The 12,692-nt window shown below is 45.4% G+C and overlaps 1 protein-coding gene and 1 long non-coding RNA gene across 3 annotated transcripts; one reads left to right on the top strand and one right to left on the bottom strand.

Moving 5' to 3' along the window:
* On the bottom strand, positions 1-6,241 carry LOC4347992 (extra-large guanine nucleotide-binding protein 3). 2 transcript variants are annotated; one of them, XM_015757754.3, is made up of 8 exons: positions 5,290-6,241; positions 4,496-4,633; positions 3,811-3,915; positions 3,550-3,723; positions 2,865-3,039; positions 2,044-2,288; positions 1,051-1,220; positions 1-934 (listed from the first exon to the last, which is right to left on the bottom strand). In XM_015757754.3, the coding sequence occupies exons 1-8, from the start codon at positions 6,190-6,192 to the stop codon at positions 358-360; spliced, it is 2,487 nt and encodes an 828-aa protein (XP_015613240.1). In that variant the 5' UTR covers positions 6,193-6,241; the 3' UTR covers positions 1-357. The 2 variants fall into 2 exon arrangements, with proteins under 2 accessions (XP_015613240.1, XP_066161108.1); XM_066305011.1 differs by lacking the exon at positions 4,496-4,633.
* Positions 6,242-10,670: 4,429 nt separating this feature from the next.
* LOC107279024 (uncharacterized) lies at positions 10,671-12,488 on the top strand. Its single transcript, XR_001540430.3, has 2 exons — positions 10,671-11,547; positions 11,689-12,488. It is a non-coding gene; the product is annotated as an uncharacterized lncRNA (long non-coding RNA).
* Positions 12,489-12,692: the final 204 nt, after the last annotated feature.

Raw genomic sequence — 12,692 nt, 5'->3', positions numbered from 1 at the left:
TAGAATGCAAAATAAAATTCATCCTCTCCATTTATAGGGAGAACAACGCTAACAGATAGAAACGGTGTCGTTATACGCAGGAGATTACTCCTCTATTTACTTACAGGAAGAATAAGGCTACTAATTAAACAGAAAACTACAGCAGGTTCAACAAAAGGGTGCAAATATTTCAAGAAAACATATCTACTACAAGGCAAACATGAAAAGACTAGGCCCCTAAACGCAACTACTATTGATGCAGAGATGTTTTATGGTGATTGGAGATACTAGAAGTAATCAAGTAAAGAGGTATAAATACCTCCAATATCTTCTAACCACAGCAAAACATCTCACCAGATGGTAACTGATAAACAGCGATTAGGATGGAGAGGTCGTCATGTCCACACTGTACGAGGACTCGTCAGCGCTGCAATAGCCGGCATCGCTGTTCTTCACGTCATCCCATCTCAGCACCTCCCGGATGTACCTGAAGGCGTCGTCGACGGTTCGCCGCTCCAGCGCCTTCGTCTGGAACACAAACAGCTTCCGGCCATCAGCGACGGAGGAGTAGAGGTCCTTAAACTTCACGGCGACGTAGTAGTAGGCGTGGCTGGCCAGCGATGTCTGGCTGGTGTGGTGAGGCCTGACGGGGCTGAAGTCAGCGAACCACTCGCACACTGTCAGTGGCACCCTACTGATCTTCTCCTCGAAGGCGTCGTACTTGTTGAGGAGGAGTACACAGGGGGTGTCCTCAAAGGAAGGGTGCCTGATCACATCCTCAAACAAATCCCGGCTGGCGATCATCTTGTTGCAGGGTTCTCCTGAGCTCTGCACCCATGTTTGGTCGTAGTCCGCAAGCGAGATGCAGAAGATTATGGCACGGATGTCCTCCAGCATCCCGAGGCACTTGAAGCCTCCAGTTAGCCCCTTGGAGTTCATGCGGATCAGTTGATACCTGCAGAAGTGCAGAGATGTAACAGAAATGCGGTTCACATCCATGAACTACCATTCAGATTTGCTGGACTTGGTTAATGCAATGATCGATCGATCAGATAGTCTGAAAAATCTTACTTTGTTTGTATGGCTGGATTGCCAGCTTTGTCAGCGTATGAGTCAGAGAGGGGACCTCGGTCATCAAGCGAGAATTCAAGTGTAGAGAGGCCATTCCATTGGTTTACACCCTCTGCATACAAGATATCTGTCTCGGTTGGTTCATATTCATTGCTGGATATTTCAACCACCTGCAAACATATGCAAAAAATCCAGTCAGGGCAGTTGACTACAATCTCCTGCCTTGATAAATTTGCAACTAAAGAAATAATATTGAATTGTGAGTTGCGACAGAAGAGCGTTGGTTAGAGCCGATTACAGAAGCAACAAAGAAAATTGTGCATGTTTATTATAGGACCAAAGCATTTCTTATTACAAGGCTGGATGCAACTTAAGCAATTGCTCCCTAATCACTAACGATAAGCTCAAAAGCAGAGAGAACTCCATTCAAGCTTATCTAGCAAGACCAAAGTCAGATGATCTGTAATAGTTAGACACCATTTACAATCAAGAAACATCCATATAATCATAATCTGTATGCACATCATAAATTGGAGGGACGCTAGATATCTTCTCTTTTTCCTTCAATACATTAAGCCAACATGTAATTTATATATTTTAGAGAGCAGCTAGATTGTAGTTAAGTAAAAAAAGATAATGTTTTATCAGGAATTATGAATAATTCAGCAGAAAATACGTTATTGTTACTCAGGTCAACAAAACAGTTTAAACAACATGAATGGTTAGGTGGTCAATGAAGAAAAAGAAAATCAGGGCTATAGTTTAGTTGGAAAACTAAAACTAATCTGGCTCTTGTGTTAGGAGCACATCTATTTGTGATAGTTACAAGTAGTCGAGTGCTTACGCAATGAAGAATGGCATGTGTTAAAGAGACAGAAATGTAAATTCACACAAAGAAGATAGTAACAAACTGTTGATATGAACAATGTCAGTTATAAAATGTTGAGCACCGAAAAAGTGGACAACAGTAGCATATCATAAAATCAATCTTACCCTATCAAGAAAATAACTGGCGACATCAGGAAGAAAGTGCAACTCATTTTTCCTTTTATATGTGGCTTGAATAGCTGGATCTTTCCAAACCTCTTCAACGATAGGTGCATACTCGCGAGTTGCAGCAGGAAAAAAGGCATCAAGGTTACCCAGGGCAACTATCTCCAGCAACCAATTAGCAAAGTGCATCAATCTTTGATTTAGTGAATACAAAGATGACGTGCTCTGCACTGCCTTCGGTTCCCCTGTTGGAAGTTCACATTCTGTAACATTTTCTGAATTTCAAAAAACATTTGGCAACATGCACAGGAATAGAAGAACAATAATGTTGTCACTGTTTATTTTATTAAGTAATAAATAGCCAGTACAACTAACATGGCCCACTGTTTCATAAAACAAGAGCAAGTTTTCATGGCCTCAAAATCTCTAACCCAGTCCAGCATCAGTTTACAGAAATTGATGTGTCTAGACAATTTGGTGGTCCAATATATCTAACAGGGCATTACATACTAGTCAATAAGTAATGAAAAGTTTGCTGCAGTTTTTCAGGTAAATATGCCTTGAAAAGCTAATAACAATTTGAATATCGTGTTTTTTCTATAGAAATCAAAGAGTACCCTTTGTGGTAACCGGTAAAAACAGAAAAGTCAAAGAAAATGGCACTTCATAGTATATTCCCTGAAAAGTCGGTTCAGCATTTCTGATGTCTTTCGAATTTTATTAAGTGAAGAAGAATTTTATGCATGTGATATCTGTTGCATAACTAAAGAAATGAACATATGGCAAAATGAATTCACAGCAAAACTGAGCCAAATCGTTACCATCTCCCTTGTGATTACTCATGCCAAGCTCTTTTTCTTCCTCCAAAGCCTCGTCCTCAAAGCACTCCCGCCATTCAAGCAATGTGCTGAGGTATTTGTAAACATTGCTTTGTATCATGAGCTTCAAATTAAGTATTTCTTCTGGGGAGAATTCAGTTCCATACAAGAATTTTGCCTACAAAAGGAAGTACATACACAAAGCCACATATAGGATTAGCCCGTTCTTCATCTAAGACAAGATAAGACATATTTACTGTAAATATTAGTTGGACGTAGAACTTGACCACTATCCATTGAGAAATTTAGAGATATGCTTTTGGGGAAGCTTACAAGTAATTCTGGAATTCAAACAATTTCATTCAGATGATGGTCTCAGTACTAGAAAGTCAAACCTAAAGAAAGATTGTCCATTACTACTAAAAGTCCCTTAAAACTTGAGGATTAATACTTCTGAGCATATGTAAAATCCAAAACTACCAATAACATAATGTACTTGACAACCAAAGCTCTCACATTTGCACATTAGCAAGGGAATAGACATTATCATCATCCCATCTTAATGCTTTTTGAATAAAATTTCACATAAAAATGCTTTGTTCTAAGCTATGTTCTCTGAGCAATAATATGGCAAAACTAATACAATTGGCAATAGACATGGTAAATATAGGCAAGTAAAAACAAACACCTGCTTAAAGATTGTGCTGGATCCAGAGCCTTCTAGTCCAACCAATAAAAGTTTCTGAACTTTTTTCTGCTCAAGGTATTCTGGAACAAACCTACTTGAGTACAAAGTAGTATCTTCTTTCAAACCACGGGGGATTGGCAGTGAGAAAAGGGTAGCAATAAGACGGGTTGATGCCTGGCTGACCAAAGTAAATGCAACATATTACTCAGCTGATTTACATACATATCTCCAACCAGAAAATTTTTCAGAAAACAGATATACCTTTTGCCAAATATTTCCTTTTATTATGTTCTGGCCCTCCTCCTCGTACGAGCCATCATCATACAACCAGAAATGAGTATTTCGTGGGCACTGTACATTGGCCAACTGAAGGAAAAGCCAGTAAAAACTCTGATCAAGATCTTGAAGAGGTGATGAATGATCCCCTAAAAAGTTAAGTTGCCCTTTTAGATTCAACAGCAGGAAAAGGATTAATCCGCTAAGCATACATACTAATGTGAGATCAAACTTTAAAACTCTGTCCAGTAGAAGAGTAGAACATAACAATGAAATAGATGGGTTTGTATGCAGTACAATTTAAAATGGAAACAAAGTCCAATAGAAAGCTGTACGTTATTTTAGATTCACAATCCTTATCCCAAATGCTATATATAGTAGCATCAATCACCCACCAAGGCAACAATAAAAAATATGCTAATATATCACCAAGAGAAATGTGTTATCAGGCTCCTGTATCAACCTCTCAGGGGAATTCCTGAGATAAACCAAATGCATACAGACAAAACTTACCAAGGAAAATCAAAGATTAAACTATTGGCCAAAAAAAATTTTGTCGGGCTACCTTCCTAGTTTAAATAAAAGAGTGGAGCAACCTCTATGTTCTCATCAAAGCTACCGTGTAGAATGGATCAGAGAGCACATGGGCTTGACTCTACCCAAATATTACCTTAAGCATCCTAAGTTCGGTCTTTGTGATCTCCCGCCCATTTATGAACACCTGTGTAGTGCCATTGCTAGCATCTGTTTGTAGTTTCCCACCAATGCTCAGCTTTGAACTAACAATCCTATCTGGCCTCTCGCCTTCCTGATACCAGATGTTCCGTTAAATATATAACCAGATACTGCTAAGTTGAACATGAGGAAGTTGCAGGACAATGTAACCATTCACGGAGATATGAAGGATAACACCATATGCTAGTGAAACATTATTGCTCTTAGGAGCAAACGTTGATTATTTGCTTCTCCATTAATGGAAACACTTGAAGACGTCGAACACACCTGTCTAATAAAAGAATTACTAAACAAAACATACATCCGTTCTTTCATTCTTTTAAAAAAAAGCACAGTTGAGTTTCTGAATTAGAATAATGGCTAAAGATTCTGTAGTAATGCTTGGTGTCCATAACAATTATAGTTGTGACTCCAGATTAAAAAAATGTCATTGTTAGATATTGTCGTTTGACTTAGTCAAATGTGGCAGAAGAAGAAAACCAATATAATGCAGCTAGGTAGCAAGCCTCCAAAGACTATCTGATTATGAACAAAAACAAACCATATACAGGAGACTTTTCTAAAAGAGAACAAAAATAAACACTACTTTTTCTATTCACACCACATTCCTACGCTTCAGCATTTTCCCTAAAAATTCATGTATTCAACATCTGATTCTACTAATAGATTAGAATGAGAAATGCAAAATGTAGCTGTAGACTAGAGAATGCCATTGCAGCCAGCTCTTACCTTGCCCCAGAGCCCAGAGTCCTTGTCGTACCAGTAGCGGCCGGCAGCGAGGCGCTCCGGCGGCACGGCGCAGCCGAGCAGCAGATCCAGCTCCCCCTGCGAGAGGCCGCGGCCGTTGACGAGGATCTCGCCCGGCCGCACCTGGTTCGCGGCGCACCCGCGCTCGGCGCGCATCACCTGGCGCACCTCCGCCGGCGCGAGCAGCCGCGCGAGAAGCCGCGACCCCTTCCCCAGCCTCGCCCGCCGCCGCGCGTCCGCCACGGGGCGGCCGATGCAGCCGACGCACTTGCGGCCCTCCGGCATGGACCCCATCGCCCGGAGCACGCACCCGGCGCAGTACCGCGCCCCGCATGCCAGGCACTCCTCCCTCTCCCCGAGTATCCCCACCCCGATTCCCCCCTTCCCGCACCTCGCGCACGCCCCCCGCCGCTTGCTTCCCTGGTTCAATGGCGCCTCCGGCGGCGGCGGAGGAGGAGGAGGAGCAGGGGGTGACGAGGAGGAGCAACGCGGAGGGGAGGACGCCGGGGACGTGGCGTCCGGGGAGGAAGAAGGCGGCGAGGGCTCGCACTGAAGAGGAGGAGGAGGAGGAGGTGAGTGGCGGCGACGAGGCGGCGACGGGCGGAGGAGGCGGGAGATGCGGCGGCGGTGGCGCGCGAGGGGTGGCAGCGGCGGGCCGTCCGCGGAGGAGCGTGGCGGCGGGCGTCGTTCCGCGGCGGGGCCGGCCACGTCGACGGAGACGAAGGAGTAGTCCAGCTGCTCCTCGTCCGGGACCGGCGCGCCCGCGGGAAGCAGCTTGCGGAGCGCGCGTGCCCACGCCGTCTCCGCCGGCGGCTGCGCCGAGGGAGGGTCAGGCGGCGGCGGCGGGGGCGGCGGGGGCGGCGGAGCGGGAGGTGAGGACGCCATTGATGGCGAGGTCGCGAAGCTAGCAGCAATGGCGGTGGTGGAGAAGACGAGGAGTTTGAAATGGGTTTATGTACAGCGACGGGGATCCTGATACCCCGTCGCCGACATGTGGGCCCCACGCGAGTTATTACCGGGCGATTGATTTTAGATTTACGGATGACGGGGACGTCTCGCTGCGTTGCGTGTGGGACCCGATTTAGTCGCTGGCTGGTGGGGCCAAGCCGTCGGGGAGGAGCAGAGGGTGTCTCAGTCACTGGCGTGTGGGGCCTGTCTTAGGTGGGGCCTGGTTGTCCGTGAGTAGGCATGTGGGGACACGCACGCATGGGGTGGCAGGGAGGAGGGGAGTAAAACTATGGGATGGATGGGGTTGGGAATTTAGGAGGAATGGATGGGGAATCCAACGTTGTTTGGTACCACAGCAGTTGCAGCAGCCAAATGGTGGGCCCCACTGCCTTTATAACACCGTAAAAAAAATCTACACAACTTTATGTAATTTCTCTTTTTTGCACATATAGGCATATAGCCATTGGTAAGTTTGTTGGTTAATTCGATACTATGTGCCATTATAAGGCAGTGTTCAAGTGGGAAAGATAAAGTGAGAAAATTCCACGTTTTTTGAACTAATACATGATGTGTTTTTAATAAAAAGTTATAAGAATGTTACTTTCAAAAGTTATACTCCCCCGTCGCATAATATAAGGGATTTTGAGTTTTTACTTGTAACGATTGACCACTCGTCTTATTCAAAATTTTTTGAAATTATTTTTTATTTTATTTGTGACTTGCTTTATTATCTACAGTATTTTAAGCAGAACTTTACGTTTTTTATATTTGCAAAAAAAATTTGAATAAGACGAGTGGTCAAACATTGCAATAAAAAACTTAAAATCCCTTATATTGTGGGACGGAGGGAGTATTAATTTATTTTTCAAATTTAAAATAATCAATACTTAATTAATCATACGCTAATGGCTTATCTCGAGTTATGTATCTTCTCAATCTTTTCCATCCTCTTCTCTCAAACATAATCTTAGTTTATCTGTTTTGAAAAATATCATTACTATTTAACTATATGTGATTATAATTTAGCAGGAATTTAAGATGTACCTCTACTTATCCTCCTTTGATACATTTTTCTAGATTTGTTGTTGATTGCGACTTTATTGTATGAGCGAAATCAGAAGCTGACTTCATGTTAATAAGACTAATGGTGACATGTTAACTTGTTAGTGCTTTTCCCGATTTCGTAAGAATGAAAATTACGAAGGGATCACTATCAAATGGGCCTTGAATCTTGATTTCAACAAAGCCGGACGCGCCCATATCATCGGAGGCAACTAACTAAAGTAGGGAAGATCAGCCCATAGTAGACAAAACTGATGCGTTGTTGTGAAAGTTTAGTAATCCCTCCGTATTTTAATGTATGACGCCGTTGACTTTTTGATAAACGTTTGACCTTTCGTCTTATTCAAAAAACTTATATAATTATTATTTATTTTATTGTAACTTCATTTATCATCAAATATTCTTTAAGTATGACATAAGTATTTTTATATTTATATAAAAAAATAAATAAGACGAATGGTCAAACGTTGATTAAAAAGTCAACGGCGTCATATATTAAAATACGGAGGGAGTATATATTAACCAGCTTTGCATCCCTAAGCCTAACTAAGCAACATGGACATGTCATTATCCTTCTCTCGTCTCTGTACGGAGAGACTAGGTGATTTTGTCAAGGTAGTGATATAGCGCCTATTGATTGACGTATAATATACCCGACTTGTACCGACTATTATCTTGTACAATTGCCGCCAATTTGTTCGGAGCCTCAAATATGATGCCTATATACCCCTCCGTACTCGTAAAGGAAGTCGTTTAAGACCATGCTTAAATCAAACCTTAGGAATATAAATCATGAATAACTCTCAAGTTGTTGAGTTTGAAAATGTAAAAATTATATGAATGGATCTGTCTTGAAAAATACTTTCATAAAAGTATGCATATATCACTTTGCAATAAATATTTTTATAGAAATAAGAAGTCAAAGTTGTGTTTTGGAGACCGTATCGCTGTCCAAAACGACTTCCTTTATAAGTACGGAGGGAGTATATGGTAAGTTACTGCAATTATTATGTTCCATTAATATCTCTCATAGTTTGTTTGATGTTTTATCAGCCACAACTAAAATTTAAAATTTAAAGTTAATCTTAGTTGTTTTGGGTTTTTTTATCGTAATCTACTTTGCAGCATTGGTTTTTTTATACCATGAACAATGCAAAAAAAATTGTCATTGCTTATTAGCCATAGCTTAACCAATCACAACCTAAGCGAGGATAGTTTTGTATGAATTTTTGTGTTGGCTAGATTCTAGAGATTAGGTACAAAATTCACTACTATAAAAAGTTATTTTTATGCGGTCAAAATCCATTTTTTCCGTGCGGTTTGGTCACCCATCTACCCAAAAGTGTCTGAAAAATTACTATTTTTTCCATGCGGATGCTTATATTGTCCGCACACGAAAATAAAAATCACGAAAAGAATTCCAAAAATCCCATCGTCGTCGCCGCCTTCACTATCGCTATCACCGAGGCCACCATCGCCCTTCCGTCCGCCGGATCTGCCACCGCTGCTGTCGGTGACATGGGACCGGGAGTATCATGACTAGAGGCTTGGGCAGCCGCGGTCACCCACGTGGCCTGACCCCCTCGGGGGGGTCGGGCCCGAGGGAGACGTGGCCACCCCCTCCTCTGTCTCCCCGAGGGGTCGGGCCGCTCCTGTTTCGGCCCCGAGGGCTGGGGCACCCCGACCCCCTGTGGTATTGGCGCCACGTGTGTGGGTTAGGTGGGCACAGCGGTGCTCACCAAACCACATTTATTGCGGAATGGACAAGTGCGCCACGCCGCATTTAATGCAGCACGGCGTACGCATATCCGGTCCGTGACCGGTCGCAGTGTGTGACCGGTCACAGACTGGTCAGATCGCGGGTTAGGTGGCAGCAGGCGGCCTGTCACACGCCTCGCCCCGTCCCGTCGGAATGATGAGAGCCTCTTGGCACTCGTCCCTAGCTGGAGCCGGCGTGGTAACTCCTGGAGTTAGCACGTCAGTCCCGGCTCGATTCATGCCAGGCTTCATCGCAACCATTGCAAGGAAGTCACTGTATGAAGAAGGGCAGATGTGCGGCATGCTAAACTGAAGCGTGGTGGAGAAGAATGACCGGTCTGTGACTGGACTGACGCCAGTCACGTCATCGGCAGACAGCCGTGCTCCCACGTTGCATCTGTTTCCGGCGGAGTGGAGGAAGGTATGACCCATCCCATCGGAGGGTCATTCAGACAGCGGCCATTGCAGATTTCCGTCCATTAATGAAGAAATGACAGGGTGATCCCCTGTGTCCGACGAGTGACGGCGCTGGGCATCACTCAAGGACAAGCGGTGATTTAGCTTCCAGGCGGAGGCGCGAGTCGAGATTTGGTCAAGATAGGGTGGGTCCCCACCCAAAAGAAGAGTAGGTAGAAGTGGTGCATGTGGTATCCCCTTGAGATATAAAAGGAGGACCTTGCCCACAAAGAAAGGGGGACGACTCTAAGAAGACTTGAGCTTGGGGAGGAGATCGAGAGAAAAAAGAACCAGAAGAGAAGGAAAAAGAGGGGTTCTAGAGCTTGAACTCTCTTGCTCTCCGGCTCTCTGTAACTCTTTCTCACACATATCCACCAGAACACAGGAGTAGGGTATTACGCTTCTCAGCGGCCCGAACCTGTCTACATCACCCGTGTCTCGTGCGTTTGCTCTCTCGCGTATATTCCACAGATCGAGGGTGAAGAACCTCACTCAGCGCCCCCGGCCGAACCGGCAAAGGGGGGCCTGCGCGGTCTCCCGGTGAGGAGCCCCACGCTCCGTCAGCTGCCGTCCCTACTTACTCAAATATAATAAACCAATGGATAGTAGGAACCAATGGATAGTAGGGTAGCGTGGATAAAGATTTTTGTCTCAAATATAATAACTTAGTAGGGGTAGTATTTTATAAAAGATTGTTTTTACTGCTAAATTATACACGCTACCCCTACTATCCATTGGTTTATTATAGTCCTAATTAGTCCGGGTTTATACACCACCCATCCATAGAAGATAACTAAGTTTATTTAACCATGTCCTGTCTAACCATGTTGAAGGATAAAGCTTGGCTATATTTTAGAATAGAGAGAATAGGTAAAATCATTATTTATATATTTATTTGGCTGATAAATTTTGATTGAACATTAAAAAAACTTTAAAATTAATAAATATGATTTTTAAAGCAATTTTCTTATAATTCGTTTTTTCACAAAACACGTTGTTTAGTGGCTTCGAAATCTTGCACGGGAAAAACAATGAAGGTAAAGTTAGGATCGTTGACTTAAGGAAACAGTCTAATGATAGAACTAAGGGAAAAGTGCACCGAAGGTCCCTCAACTTGTCATCGAATTACAAAATCGTTCTCTAACCACAAAACCAGATATATAACATCCCTTAACTTACAAAACTGTTCGCTTTACATATTTTGATGGTTTTGACTCTACTTTTGTCTGACATGGCAGGTGAGTCAGCGTGAGACCCACGTGGGCCCCAAATGTCAGTACGCCACGTCGTCGGGTTCTTTCCTTCCCCTCCTCTCCCTTTCTCACACTCATCTCCCTGGCCGGCAGCAGGCCAGCTGTGGGGAGGAGGTCGCGGGACGAGGAGGTCCGACGGCCGGCCGGCGATGCGGCGGCGGGAGCACGGGGGAGATCGAGCACGGCGGCGGGCAGAGTGGGGCGACGGCGAGGCGGAGCGGCACCGCACGAAGCCGGCTCATGTCTGCCATAGCGTCGACGAACGACGCCGTCGTCGCGAGGAAGGAGGAGGCGGGGGGAAGCGGGCGGCGGTGGAGGAGCTCCGGCGTCGCTTTGACCGCGGGCGCTACGAGCTGCGTCGGCGGCGGTCGGAGGTCGCTGCGGCAATGGAGGAGCTGCGCGCGTCCTCCTCCTCCTCGAACCTGTCGCCGCCGTCGTCGTCGTCGTCCGCGGGCGCCCCACCCCGCTCCGTGCCGCGGGTTTCGTGCGCCACCGCCTTGCCGGCCCTCTCCGCCTGCCGCCGCCTCGGTGTCGGTTCCCAAATCATGGCGCAACTGAGGTTCGCGGTACTGGCTGTTCCGTCGTCAATAGCGAGCCTAACAAGGTGGCGGCGTGGCCGGTTGGAGGACGAACTCTGGTTGGAGGGCGCCATCAGATGCGGGCCGCTTCGGCTCGATGAGGCGCTCTGGAGCAGATTATCTATCTTGTCGGTAATCTAGTGGCTGCATCTGATTGCATCGACTGTTCAATCTGATTACTTCGTGTATTTCCCCTAACTCTCTCTTAATTATTTTTCTTTCGTCAGAGCAGATAGTAGTGCCAAGCCATGAAAATTACTAGATCAACATACAAAATTGTGCTTCAATAGAATTTTAACTAGGATGATTTCTTGATTTTGTTGTAGACACAGCCCTTCTCATATGGATCAATAGGCAACATGACTACATGAATCAACCATCCCTTTAAAAAAGTACTGCATGAGTGAAGTCACATATCGCTGCTTTCGAGTTGGAGAACAAATCTCGCCGTCGCCGACGCGTACACCTCCCGGCTCATGATCACCCATGACGTCGACGGCGGCGGAGGAGGAGGAGGCGCCATTCGAGCTCGCTCAGACGACGCCGTACGGCTGCTTGGTGCGTCGCCATCGCCAGCCCGCGCACCGCCGACTTCTACGGTCTCTACACCTCGCGCACAGCCTCCAGGACGAGTCCGGCGGCGCTGTGCCACGACGGGGCAACGAGGATGCGGACGGCGGTGTTTCCTCCGCCGGCCGCCGTACCTCCTCCTCTCCCCACGGCGGCCTCCTCCCCACAGCGCCGCCCGTCGCCGGCCTGAGTAAAGAGAGAGCGCGAGAAAGATCGAAGAGGGGAAATAAGAGAGAGGTGATGAGGTGGCATCTTACACGTGGGTACTACGATCAGCCGTCATGTCAGACAAAACCGGGGTGAAAACCGAGCATGTTGTGATTGAGGGACGATTTTGTAACTTGATGATAAGTTGAGGGACCTTCGGTGTACTTTTTCCTAGAACTAAAGGATAGAACCTGCATACATGATCGTTGTGGGCCAAAAGGCCCAATATGTTGGGGTTCTCCATCGTATATATGGCCCAATGAAGAGAGTGCAATGAATGCTGCTCGATCTGGCCTTCCGGCCTGTCAGTAGTCAGTACCTGCACTCCTTAATTTTCATCAGGTTTCAATGCACTAAAGAAAATGGTACACGTAATTAAGATTTCTTACAAACCTTTTTATCAACAGTCACTCAAACATGCTACTCCTAACTAGGAGTAGTTAATTAGATAGATCCCAATTTATTACTCCCCTCGCCTTTGCAGTACATATCACTTAGTGTATCTTATTCACCTCCATCGGTAGCCCACATTCTCTAATAAGTCAAAACGGTT

Source organism: Oryza sativa, chromosome 10, assembly GCF_034140825.1.
Source record: "Oryza sativa Japonica Group chromosome 10, ASM3414082v1".
NCBI lineage: Eukaryota > Viridiplantae > Streptophyta > Magnoliopsida > Poales > Poaceae > Oryza > Oryza sativa.
Note: the sequence above shows the minus strand (reverse complement) of the source record. Positions and strands in the feature narration are given on the sequence as shown.